The sequence below is a fragment of the Cnephaeus nilssonii genome (assembly GCF_951640355.1).
Source record: "Cnephaeus nilssonii genome assembly, chromosome: 22".
NCBI lineage: Eukaryota > Metazoa > Chordata > Mammalia > Chiroptera > Vespertilionidae > Cnephaeus > Cnephaeus nilssonii.
The window spans coordinates 21,464,169-21,477,680 of NC_137093.1; the positions used below are offsets into that span (position 1 = coordinate 21,464,169).

A 13,512-nucleotide genomic window follows, 5' to 3' on the forward strand; every position below is an offset into this window, starting at 1 on the left:
CCTTCAGTCCGCAGGTCGACGCTCTTTCCACTGAGCCAAACTGACTAGGGCTCAAGCGTTTTTTAAGTGTCTAAAGGCCAAGGAAAGCAAGGGTTCTTTAGGGTATCTGGTAAGAGCTTCGGAGGGGTAGTGTGGAAGCGAGTGGGTAAATGTAGAGGACTTGTCAGTTTTTGTTTTGATGTCAGAATTTTAAATGTCTGCCACTACTATTGATATGAAATGAAACTCAGAGTTAATTGAAGGGGGAAACTCTAGGATTGGGTTGGGAGTGTAGTAGTCAAGTTGAGTTCTAGTTTCATCTCTACCACTTAATATGTATGTGATCTAACGTGGTTATTGAACCGCAGCTGCCTCTTTGTGAATGATCTCTTACAGCAGCGGTTCTCAGCTGGGAAAGATACTGCCACACAGGACATTTGGAAAGTTCGGGGGGCATTTTTGGTTGTCATAATTCAAGGTGCTGCTACTAGCATTTAGAGGCCAGAGTTGCTGCTAAACATCCCACAATGCATAAGGTAGCCCCCCTACCAAAGGGTGATATGGCCCCAAATGCCAGCAGTGCCAAGGCTGGGAACCCTTCCTTCTAGGATCTTCCAGCTCTACATTTGATATGTCTGTATGAGCTGAGAGGAGTAAATATTACCTTCATGGGTAGAAAACGTAACATAAAAGGATTAAAGGACTTGCTAGAATTATATTGTAAATTGGTGGTAAGGAGTCCAGTTATTGAGAAACGAGACTTGGCTTATAAGATAGTGCCTTCTTCCAGAGAAGTCCAACATGGACAGCTTTCAAGGAAGAAGACTTTTTAAAAAGTCTCTTACCGAACTGGGTCTGTAATAAGACAGATTCCAAGTTTTTATTCTCCAGTGGGAACCTCACACTTTTCAACTGTAACGAATATTTCCAGACTCTCAAGATTTCAACTAACACTCTGAAATGAGTATGAACATAATCTATGCGAGAGAGAGCTGGGAGGCCAGAATTTAATACCCATAATGCTGTAGTTTAATGCCCAACGCTCGGTTTATTTTGCATTTTTTGAAAGATGCTCTTTGTTCTCGCCCAGGGGTATTTTGTTTGTGGAGTTATAGGGTGCTTTTCCTTTTCTTTGCTACTCTCCCCTGCTTTCCCTTGACATGTAAAAGAAAAACATGCCCTCCTCTGAAGGGCTCCTAACATTACATGGCACATGGACTCAGCCTACGAAACGCCTGTCACGTCATTTCACTGAGTGTTTGGGCAAAGGTAACACTAAACTTTCAGGGGGAAACACCCAGTGGAACTCGGAGGCCTGTTTATTCATATGGCACTTTCTTGTCTTGGACTCATCCATTCCTAATAGCTATTTATCTACTAAGACGTTTATTTTCAGTGTAAACTCACTGATTTATATTGGCAGCTCCTTCACTTAAAGATATGCTGGAATTTCCACTGAAACTTGTTATTATTCAGAGTTTGCTAGTTCAGGCACAAAAATTTCCTCCAGGCTTAAGATGTCTAATCTTTTCTACAAATATCACTGAACCATTATTTAAATCCAAGAATGTCAAAGAGAAATTTTTCCTTACTCTTGAAACTTAAGACTTGATTTTTGTTTGTTTTTTGGAAAAATTCTGGACACTAGTACTTTGGATGAAATATCTTTCCCACATATTAAAAAAAAAAAAAAGGAAAACTTGCCACCTCATTAAAATAAACCATCAGGGCCCCGCTGGTGTGGCTCAGGGGTTGAGGTCAATCCATCAACCAAGAGGTCTCCGGTTCGATCCCCAGGCACGGCACATGCAGGGGTTAACCAGTGAGTGTATGGATAGATGGAGTGATGGGTTAGTGTTTCTCTCAAATCAATAAGTAAAGTGTATAGTTTGATAAGTTTGGCATATTTGTAAACTCTTTAACACCACAGTCAAAATATTGACCACATCCAGCACTGCCAAAAGTTTCTCAGTGCTTCCTGGCAATCTTTCCTTTCTGTCCCTCCATCTACACCCCCCTCCATCCTACCCTTTCCCTGGCAGCCCCTCAATCTGTTTTCTGTCATTACATGCTGGTTTGGATTGTATAGAATTTTATATAAATAGAATCATGCCATTTGTACCCTTTCTTTTGATATCCATCCATGCTGCAGCACGCATCAGAATTCTTTGCCTTTTTGTTATGAATCGTAGTATCACATTGTATGGAAATACCACAGTTTATCTATTCACTGTTCATAGATATCTGGATTGTTTCCAGCTTTCAATTACTACCAATAGAGTTGCTGTGAAGACTTTGTACACACATATGATTTCATCCTCTCTTGTAAGTATCTGGGAATAGAATGGTTGAATCAAATGATAGGTATATATTTAAATTTTAAGAAACTACCAAACTGTTTTCCAAAGTGGTTGTAACATTTTACATTCCCGCCTGCAGTGGATGAGAAATCCTGTTTTTTACGTACTTGTCCACACTTGATCTGGTCAGTCTTTTTCATTGTAGCCATCCTATAGGTGTGTAGTGGTATCTTATTATTTTAATTTACATGTCACTATTGGTTAATAATGTTGAGCATCTTTTCTTGTGTTTATTTGCCTTCCATAAGGTCTCTATTGCGTTACTCAACTACTATTTTAGAGTGAACGCACCCATACACAATAAATAAGTGAATGGGTGTGGGTTGTTCCATTGAAACTTTACTTGTCAAAACAGCAGCAATACCACAAAAAATAGGAGCAGGATGTATACGGCCTTTCGATTGTAGTTTTCTGACTCCTGACATAGATGATCCTGCTGTTTGCAAACAAAGACAGATTTATTTCTTCTTTTCCAACCTGGATACTTTAAAAAATATCTTTTCATGCGTAGTAGCACTGGCTAAAACCTGATACAGTGTTGACTAGAAGTGGTGGAAGCTTTCAATATGATCTGTTTAGTCTGTATATGAATCAGGGGTCATCAATAGAAAACAGGTTGTCCTACCTGTGGGTTAGAGAAGAAATGCCTGCTGGTTTATAACCTATTCTACCTCTGGTGGACTGCACCAAAACTAGTGTGAACGTGTGAGGATTCACCATTTTTTAAAGACCCCCCCCTCCACTTTCCCCACTCTCCAACATCTCAGTCCCCATTGAAATATTTCATAGCAGTTAAAAACAACATATTGAAGCTTATATTTGGTAGATTTTTTTTCCTTTTTCTTTTGTTATTTTTTTATGCGGTAGTATAAATAGTTTTTTCTCTTGATGATGTCAGTGGAATAAAACAAAAACAAAATAACGAGTCCCTGTCTTCTATATCGTGGTTCCTGGTGGGTAAAATTATGTTACATGTTCAAGCCATAGCCCCCGAGGTGCTCCCCCATTCAGACGGTGGAGCAGGGGGCACCGCCTGCATTATCAGTAATAAGGCTGTTTGCATGCACCTCTGAAGGAGCCCAAGCCCGAGCCAGAGCCAGAGCCCGAGCCAGAGCGGGCTCCCGGAGGACCGGCCGGAGGGGATTGCTGCGGGGCCTGCCGTTGGAATGCGGGTGTAATTTTGAACTATTTCTCTATAGCGAATGCGAGCACACTTCCTCCCAGGATGTTCTGATCCCAGCATCTGTGATCACATGGGAAAGTGCTGCAGGACTGGGCTGGCACAGAGAATGGTTTGATGCCAGGGTCTTATTCGCAGGGCAGTGGTTAGGGATAATTTATTTCCAGATGAGGTATTTTGCAGAACAAGAAAATGCCTGGACACATGTTCTCTGTTTAGTCAAACCTATTTGTCATGCCTCAGCACCTCGGAGATGGGTCTCGTGGCGACAGACGGAGAATTTTATGTGTTTGTGCTCTGGAGCCAAGAGTACTTTGCAGCGGGTCTAATTGGTCTGCGATTAGAAGGAGTGATGGTACGGGCTCCTGTAAAGATGGTGGCCACCTCTCCACCCAGCCTCTGTCTGAGTCTAGTTAATTACTCCATAGACTCTTTCTGAACCATTGAAAAAACTGAGAAATCACTGCACTGATACAGTAGAAGTGGAGCCGTTATTCGGGGTGATTCTTCCCCCATTATTCTGGGTGTTTCTTTCCCTTTCCTTCTCTCTCTCCCTCTGCCTTCCCTTTCTCTCCTCCCCCTGCCTCGGTCCTCTGCTCCCTTCCCCCCACCTTTACTTTCCCTTCTTTCTCCCTCTTCCTTTTCCCAGCCTCTCGTTTAGGATAGTTGATTCGTATTTGACTTGGTGATTAGATGCTGAAAGGGCATCTGAGACCTGGTCCTTCTTTTCTCCTTTTGGTGTTTTGCCATGGCTTCCATTGCTGTGGCAGTGATTTCTTCCCCATGGTAACCCTGGGCTTTCCCCTGAAGCTGTATAAACCTCTCCATTCGAGAAGCAAGGGGGCCGGGAAGAAGTCCTTCCAGGGGAGTCACTTCCTCAGCATTTCTAGCTAAGGTGGCTAGTCGATGGAACTTGACTCGGGTGTTATCGGACTTGGTTAGGCAGACGCGTGGTCCAGAAACCCTTAATGGCTTTGGTCTGGAGATAGAATTAAATGGAAACAAGATCCTTTCAAATCAATAGCATGTCAGATCAGTAGCATCTCATCTGATGTCTTCCTGCTGGCTTACCATCGGCATGCGACACGAGATGGCTCTAACTCTGAACTTAGGGTTGCCGCTGAAAGTTCTCCGTGGAGTGAGCATATGTGCGGTGAAATGACACAGACTCTTCTTCTAGACTTGAGATTCAAAACAAGAAGTGCCATAGTCGTTGTGTTAGGGTTCTCCAGAGAAACAGACCAACAGGATGAGTAAGATAGAACAGCATTAATTTATTTTCGGTCTATATGGTTAATATGCATAAAGAGATTTGTGAGAAAGAGCTGGCTCCTGTGATTATGGAGGCTGGCGAGTTCAGTCTGCAGGGCGGGCAGCGGACTGAGACCCTGGATCACTGAAGGAACAGAGGAGGTCTGGCCGCAGTCTGCTGGAGAGATTCCCTCTGCTCAGGGAGGCTGTTGTTTTTTTTTTCAGGTGTTTATTTTTACTTTAAAGAGGGAGGAAGGAGGAGAGAGAGAGAGAGAGAGAAACATTGATGTGAGGGAGATACATCAATATCATGCCCTCTGTCTCCTATACACACCCCAGTCAGAGATTAAACTCGTAACCTAGGTATGTGCCCTGACTAGGAATCAAACCCATGGCCTTCCGGACATGGGACGACACTTAACCAACTGAACCACACTGGCCAGGGCAGGAGGCTGGTCTTTTTTACTTATTCAGGCCTTTCAACTGATCGGGTGAGGCCATTTAATTTAGCCAAAGTAACAATGGGCAGTCTTTCCCCAGGGCTCCAGCTGGTTCTGTTCTTGTCAGAACTTAAAGTTAGTTGATTTACTATGTATTCTTTGCTGTGTGTCTGGGTAAGTGGGTCTGGAAAATATTATTGACTGTGTACTTTCTCCTCTTGCTGTGAAATTCCTTACAAAATTGGTTACAGGACTGAGACATTGTGGAAACGATGCTGTCTTTTGGGGTATTTCTTCTCCAAGATGGATTATGCCCGGCATGCACACAGAATAAAAATGTAAATATTCTCCGCTGGAAAGCCTGCATACCACTTTATATTTAGACGCGGGCCCCAGGAGGCCATGAGGCCCCACAGTGATTCGTGCTAACGTGCAGCCCCGCCGTTCTGCCTGGTCAGAAAGTTTCTTTTGAGCAGGAGACCAGCTGGACAGAATGCCAGAAGCTGAAATAACTCTTCAGAGCGCCAGACATGCACTAACTATTTCTTAGCAGCACATCTGACCGAAAGTGAAAACGTTTTCTAAACGAGTGTCTTTTCCCTCTTGGTTTCCAGTAATGCATATAAATCCAAATAAATTTCATTTTTCGTGGAGAGTGAGCCAGCCGTTGCCTTTTCTCTCGGCTCTCTCTGCAGTGAAATAACAGCCATTGTTCACGGCAGAAAGAGGTCCCTTTATCTCGCAGGATCCCATTCAGCAGCCAGCAAGCCTGTGTTGCTGTTCGGATTGGTTTTGGGTTCACAAGAGGGAAAGACAGGTAGTTTTCCTGTTGAGGCCTCGATCTGTGGCCGTGGCTGAATGGTCAGTTTTGGAATTCAGCTGCTCATGGACTCGCCAGCCTCGGGACACTTCACCCGTGAGAGACCAAGGCTCTTGGAAGAACGTGGGCCGGGACTGACATGACCTCAGCATCTGTTGTGGCTTACATGTATTTGTAATTGTGACACTTTATGTTGTTCTCAGTTTCTTTCGCTCTTCAGAATAGGGAAGGGAAGAAGACCCCATCCTCACGCCCCGCAGGAGGGCTGTGCTTCTGTGGACACGGCGCCGATTGTGGGTTGGGCCCCCACGTGATGATTTAGTGGGCTTCCCCAGAGGGGGCTGCACGTTAAAGCCAGGGGGGCACTGGGAACACAGCGTAGATCTGGGCCTTTTCCAACCCACTGAATCAGAGCTCGGGGTATGAGTGCTGCAGGGGCTGGGGAGGTGGGTTAGGAAATGGTATTTTAAACGGCTTGTCTGGCGTCAGAGCCCAGACACTGGCAGACTTTCTGAAAGGTCTCTCCCAACTGGAATAGGAAACTGCAGTTGTTGTCCACAGCTGCTAAACGGTTCCAGATTATAAACGCGGAGGCAGCCAGAACTCCAGAGAACAGTCCGAGGAGCTCGTAAGAGCTGGGAAGACATTGTGAGGGTTGGCGCTTCCTCTCCTGCCTTATCGTGCCCTCTGCCTGCTCCCTCCACACCCTTCCCTGTTTCCCCTGCTTCCCTGGAAGGAAGAGATGGCCCCGCTGAAGCCGCCTCACCATCTGGTTATCACTCCAGAGGTTATTTTTAAAGGGCACTGACTTCCCTTGCAAACTCCTAAGGAAGGGCTTCAGGAGAACAATGCGATAGAAGCTTAGGCGTCAGGTTCTGAGTCATGTTGCCCTTTTAGTCCCAGATCCTCTTAACACCTATTTGCTGCTGTGTCTTTTAGTGCTGGATAGATTTCCATGATATGTTTCTCCTCCTAGGACCGACTATGAAATGGAGCAGGGGAGTGGGGACTGGGAGCGGGAGCTTCTAGCTTTGCTCTGCACTTATAGACACGAACCTCTCCAGGACCCGATCCCCTGGCTGGGGCTGCGTGGAGTCATTCCTCCTGCCGGGACGGAGTGCTGTGAGACAACCCAAACAGTGTTCAGGAGAATGTGGCGTTCTTTCAAGTTTCAGCGACACTGTGTACTCACCCTGTAGCTTCCTCCTATTTGGTTAATTACCGGATGTTGGTGGGAGGAAGCGAAGTGGCTGCTTTGCTCTTTTCTCTGCATCAGGCGTCAGCCCTGTAGGCTGTGGTGACGGTCCTGTTCAGAGAAAAGTGCCGTCATGGGTTCATTTCTCCTTTCCAGCAGAAATGTAAACCAAACTGCCAGAAGCAGCTTACCGTCACATGGGCTAGGCCTGGTAATGAACTCTATAGAAAATTACTAAAGGAACTCATTAGGTTGGCATAAAAGAACACGAGACAGTCACTCAGAGCTGTGAAGATCTGTCTTCAGTAGAGGCAAGTATAAAAGTTAGCCTTATTATAATCTTGGTTTATAACTGCAGTTTTTAATTTCTACAGAATAAAAGTACTCATAAATCTATGTTACTGATAAGGCATCCAGTGTGTAAAGCTGTAGTTTGTATCATCAGTAGCATAAAGGGAGGGGTGACAAGGTGGCCCCTTTGGGTCTGGATGATGGTGTCGAGAGGATTAACAGTGACTCTGAGCAGGGAGGAAATTCATAGAGGAGAAGTCTTTAAAGCTCTCGGGGGCTTTATTCTGGAACTAGGAAGGAGAGGGAATTCTCAGAGCTCTTCTCTGTCTCTTGGCTCCTTCCAGCGAAGTCAGACTGAGAGAAAGCAGTCAACATGCTGTGTCTGTGTCTTTGTTGTGTTATAGAATCTTTTCCCGTCCTTTCTGGTTAGTGATTGCTGCCCATGTAGAAGGGGAAATCTGACCTCTGTCCGAGGGCTCTGCTGTTTTACAGCCACATTGTCTCTGACTTTACCTTTTCTTTTTCTTCCCTTCAGGCTGCTTGATAGGGGCCGTCAATCTCAAATCCAGCAACAGATACCCAGTGGTACAGGAATTCGAAAGTAAGTACAGGAGACTACCAGTATGCATTGGGAGAACGGGCACCCTCTAATGGACATTCCGGAGTCTTGCAGCCAGCTCAGGCCAAGCATGTGGGGCCAGAGATGTGCTGGTGGGTGTGCAGGGGTGTTGGTGGGGCCCGGCCTCCGCAGGCCACAGGGGCTGCAGGTTTGAAACCAGCTCAAGTCTGCCCTGTCCTGGCTTTGTGCTTACACGACAAAGACATTTCTATATACACGTGGAGTATGAAGGGGAATGTCTACTCTGTTTAATAAAGGTTCCTGCTAATCATCTTATCCTTTTTCTGGCTAAAATTCATCTACTTCTTAAAGTCTCCTGGAGCCTGGAGATAGCTGGGTTTTAATCTGCACGAGAGACCTAACATTGAGGAGGCTTGCGCGGCGTGGGTGTAAGTAACCCGAGTTGTTCCACTTCCACTGAGAGTTCCTTTCTTTTTCTCTTATTAGGTGTGGAGCTGTCCTGTATCATTACCGACTCACAGACAAGAGAGCCCAGGATTGAATGGAAGAAGATTAAAGATGCTCAGACCACATACGTGTTTTTTAACAACAGAATACAGGGTACGATGCCATGTCCCCTCCTTGGTTTCCAGGCCAGACTTTCTCTCCTCCCACTGGTTCTGCATCTTTGCCAGGATGTTTTGTTTTGCTTTACTTACAGAAAAGTCAAACATGTCAAGGTAATGAGAATAGCATATTGAACCTCCCTGACCCTGTCCCCTAGCTCCAGCAAATGTCAATTCATTAGGGTTTTAATCTCTCTGCAAAATACCTTTCTGAAGTATCAGAGTCTGCGTGCTCCCACGCCATCTTTTATCATGATCCATGACATGAGTGGTGCCAGTTAAGTGAGTTCGAGGGTCACATGGCACAGCAAGGAGACAACAAGTGTTTGGTGCAAGCATACCGCACTGAGAAAGCACTCACTAGACAGCTGGCAGGGTGTGATCCTGTGTGAGCCCAGAGGTAAGCCTGGGTGCTCTCGGGCGACGTGATGGAGGGGCAGGACAGGTGGCGGGAAAGGCTTTCCAGAGGTGACCTCTAGGCAGAGAAGTGAAGGAAGGCTAGTTAGCCAGGCAGGATGGTGAGGCGTGGGGTGAAGAAATGTGTTGGCCAGAAAGAATGATGTGTATAAAAATATAGAAGCAAATGTCAGCTTGGCTTATTAAGAGACACTGCAAGGGCCCCCCCCATTGTTGGGGCTGACAAGGAGGAGGGGCACGGGGGACTCCAGGTGAAGCTGACCAGGTGTGTGAGGGCCAGCAGGAGGCAGTGAATGCCAGGCTCAATTCCTAGATGGGGCGTGCAGGAGGCAGCTGACGAATGCTTCTCTCTCTCTCCCTTCTTCTCTGAAATAAATATATATGTATAATAATAAAAGCATAATATGCTAATTAGGCCGGATATCCTTCCGGACGAAGCCGGGGCTGCGAGGGAAGCCGGTGCTGGTGCCGGCAGCCGGGGAAGGAAGGCCTACTCTTGCACGAATTTCGTGCATCGGGCCTCTTAGTATCTACACAAAGACAGGGGCATATGATGAGTCCTCTCACACACCAGGCACTGTGTTGGTGCCCAGTGTCCTCAGAGCTCACCTCTTAAAGGAACAGAAACAGAAGCCAGTCTTCTCATGGAGGTGTCCAGTGCTGGCCCCAGAAACTGCCTCCTTCAAGTTACAGAGGTCTCGAAAGCGTCTTTAGTGCCGTTCCTTCTTCCCTACAGGGGACTTGGCAGGCCGAGCGGAGCTGCTGGGGAAAACCTCTCTGCAGATCTGGAACGCGACCAGGAGAGACTCTGCTCTCTATCGCTGTGAGGTGGTTGCTCAGGATGACCCCAAAGAAATGGACGAGATTGTCATCGACTTGACTGTGCAAGGTAGGAGCTCATGTGCAGCAAACATGTTCCCCCTTTCAGGCCTCGTGAGTTTGTAGATCGAAAAAAAAAGATCAGCTTGTACTTTCCTTCCTTCTGCAGCTCCATCCCTGAAGGTGTCCCGCTTTAGGGAGGGTGTGGAGACCTGGGGCTATTTGAGTTGGGTGGAAGCTCCTGCCACTTCCCTCCACCCACTGTGGGAGGCCCCTGGGAGGTGGAGGCCTTGGGAACGTGCTGCAGGATGATCCTGGGAGGAGAGGGGGAGCTACAGGGGCAGGTTTCTGGCGGCAGACCACACAGGCGGAAGGTGTGGCCACGGGACAGCAGACTTGGCCATGGGGTGGTGGGTGTGGCCACAGGGCCATGGGCGTGGCCAGGGTCCAGTGCTGGTGCAGAATCCCCTGGCTGGCTTTCTCGTTTGGGGAGTGGATTTACGGCAGGCTTGTTGCTGATTTTAAAGACCAGCCTGTGTTTCTCCTACAGTGAAGCCAGTGCCTCCAGTGTGCACGGTACCAAAGGCTGTGCCCGTAGGCAAGATGGCCACGCTGCACTGCCAGGAGAAGGAGGGCTTTCCCCAGCCTCACTACAGCTGGTACCGCAATGACGCACCCCTGCCCAGGGACTCCCGCGCCAACCCCAGGTTTCAGAATTCCTCTTTTCTCATCGACTCCAAAACTGGCACTCTGGTAAGACCTGGGAGAGGTGCGGATGGAAAATCTGCTGGGCAGGGAGACCTGTAGAAAGAGGAGCCATCGGGGGAGAGAAGGGAGCTTAAAGGGGAGCTAACGTCCCTATAGGCCCTCCGGGAACAGGTGCCGGTTTGAATAACCACCTGTAAGACTCCTGAGACAAGCAGAGAAATCTGGCTAGGGGCTTAATATTCCATGTTAACTGTTCAGTTTCAGGCATGATCATGGTATGGTAGTTATAAAAGACTCCTATCTTCTAGGACAGTGGTCGGCAAACTCATTAGTCAACAGAGCCAAATATCAATAGTACAACGACTGAAATTTCTTTTGAGAACCAAATTTTTAAAACTTAAACTTCCTCTAACGCAACTTCTTCAAAATAGACTCGCCCAGGCCGTGGTATTTTGTGGAAGAGCCACACTCAAGGGGCCAAAGAGCTGCATGTGGCTCGCGAGCCGCAGTTTGCCGACCACGGTCCTAGGGAAACGTATGAGTATTTGTGGATAAAGGATGTCTGGTGGGAATGGTGCGTGGGGCAGAGGTGAAGGCAGGTCACCAGCCCTGCGGCCCGTCTGAGCACAGAGTGGGGCCCCGGCTGCAGTAGGCCCGTCTGCAGTGCCTGGGGTGCTCGAGGGGCAGGCGTCGTCATCCCTCTTCCCGAGTGCAAGTCACGCTAGCATCTTACTCTGGATGCTGCTAGGCTTGAGTCTCCACACACCAGAGAAGCTGTTGTTGGAAGCTCTCAAGCGAGGGTGTCAGGAATTCCAGGAAAGAACCTGGACAGGGACCTGCAAGTGCAGGAAACCAGGCGGCGGAGCAGACATTGCCCGTGGGCAGGTGGGAACCTCTTCTCGCCTGTCGGGCCTCATCTCCTTGTCATGTCCTGACCAGGTGTTCAGCGCGGTTCGCAAGGAGGACTCCGGGCAGTACTACTGCATGGCTTCCAACGACGTCGGCTCGGCCAAGTGCGAGGCGCAGGAAATGGAAGTCTGTGAGTGCTTTCTGAAAAGATCGCTTTTCTCTTTAGACTGGCCGGCGACTGCACGTTTACACTTAGTGTCAGGCCGTCCGTGCAGACAGCGGTGGGCAGCCGACTGCGTCACCACGGCCACGCGGGTGCAGGGCGGCGAGAAAGCGAGGACAGCTGCATGGTGACCAGGTGTCCTTTGCAGGGGGCTGGTCTCCTCAGGACAGACTTTCCACTGCTGTTGGTGTTGGAGACATGGCCAATCATGTCCCTTGTAACTAGTTTAATAACGCCATTACTTGTAATTGATAAAAACATCAGGTTGTGTCGTCTTAGAAACTCATCCGTGGTAGGATTTGGAGGGAGCTGAGGCACAGTCTTAGCCCCGGGAATCACCCAGTTGTGGGACGTTGCGGTACTGTTCTCAGGGGGAGGTGCTGAGCCGGATGGGGCAGGTGGGGCGCCCCCAGAGCAGTTTTCCAAACTTGCCCGATGCTGAGAATCATTTGGGACCACGGGCTCTCATTCAGAATCCAGGCCCCACCGCACACACGGACCGTCCGGGAGGTCGGGAGGGTCCCTGTGAAAGAGCGTTCCGGGGCTCTCCCCGCCTGTCAGGTTTGGGAAGCTCCGCTGTCCGGGAGGAGGAAGATCCCGGCTGTGCTCCAGACCCGGCGAATCTCTAGGGATCGGGCTCGGGACCTGAGATTTTAAAATCGCAATCTCCAGTTGACTGAAGTGTGCACCATACTGAGAACCACTGCCTGGGGGAGGAGAATTTTTCGACTCCCTTTGTTGCGGCATCCCCTGCACACTTTCCTTCGTGCAAACACACACAGTGGGAAGTCCTCAGTGGCCGCCCATGGAACGGGACTGAGCACCTCTGCTCACCGTCCAGCAACGAGAAAGGCGGTCCAGGCTTCCGCGAAGGGGGCTTGTGGGTACCAGGCCGGGCATCCAGAGAGCGGCCATCCTCTCACCTGGACTTTTACTGCCTGAAACTAGCCCTCTTCCCCGATAAGCCACTGCACAGGGAGCCCTGAGAATAAGGAGTTTTCTCCCTAAGACGCCAGGCTCCTCGTTCTGTGTACAGGGTATCCCTCTCGCCCAGGGCTAACACTCAGGATTTAGCCAGAGGAGCGTTCAGGCTTCTGTACACGCCAGGCCCCTCTCCTACAGTACCAGGTGCAGCAGCACTGGACGTGCAGGCCTCGGCCTTCCACGTGAGGACGGGCACGTGCCCCGAGTGCTCTAGGCGAGTCGGTGTGTCCTCACCTGTCTCTCTGGCTGGGGGCGGCCTGGCGCGGGAGGAGGCACAGCCGGGTCAGGTGCTCGGTGAGACCAGATAGTAGGGATCCTCTCCTCCCTCCACCTCCCTTCCATCCAGATGACCTGAACGTGGGCGGAATCATCGGGGGCGTCCTGGTGGTCCTGGCTGTGCTGGCCCTGATCACGGTGGGCATCTGCTGTGCGTACCGACGCGGCTACTTCATCCACAAGCAGGACGAGGAGAGGTGAGCCTGCCGCTTGGGGGAGGAATAAAGCACAAGCGGGCATTAACGTGATACCCAGCCATCGCTCAACTGCCCTCTTCTGTTTCAGTTTCAAGAGTGCAGGGAGGCCCGACGGAGTGAACTACATCAGGACAGATGAGGAGGTACGGGGCGAGGGGACAGGTCGCTGGGGAAACCCAGGACTCGAGGGGTCCCCGGCAGGGAAAGGGACATTCCTCCTTGGGAGCCAAGTGGGTCCCACAGAAAAAAGATTCCCAAGTTACATTCCAGACGCTAACGGCCTTTACAGCTGCGAGCGCTTGCTCCTTGTTAGGATGCTCAGGCTGATCTGTCCTGCC

General features: G+C 49.1%; 1 protein-coding gene across 3 annotated transcripts in view; it reads left to right on the top strand.

The window, feature by feature from the left end:
• The window catches only part of JAM3 (junctional adhesion molecule 3), a 29,001-nt gene that overhangs the window by 12,929 nt on the left and 2,560 nt on the right, over positions 1 to 13,512 (top strand). For all 3 annotated transcript variants that reach the window (XM_079763335.1, XM_079763336.1, XM_079763334.1), the window contains exons 2-8: positions 8,052 to 8,117; positions 8,583 to 8,696; positions 9,855 to 10,007; positions 10,488 to 10,690; positions 11,585 to 11,684; positions 13,048 to 13,174; positions 13,263 to 13,317. In XM_079763335.1, coding sequence (XP_079619461.1) covers positions 8,052 to 8,117; positions 8,583 to 8,696; positions 9,855 to 10,007; positions 10,488 to 10,690; positions 11,585 to 11,684; positions 13,048 to 13,174; positions 13,263 to 13,317 — 818 coding nt within the window. The remainder of the gene's footprint in view (positions 1 to 8,051; positions 8,118 to 8,582; positions 8,697 to 9,854; positions 10,008 to 10,487; positions 10,691 to 11,584; positions 11,685 to 13,047; positions 13,175 to 13,262; positions 13,318 to 13,512) is intronic.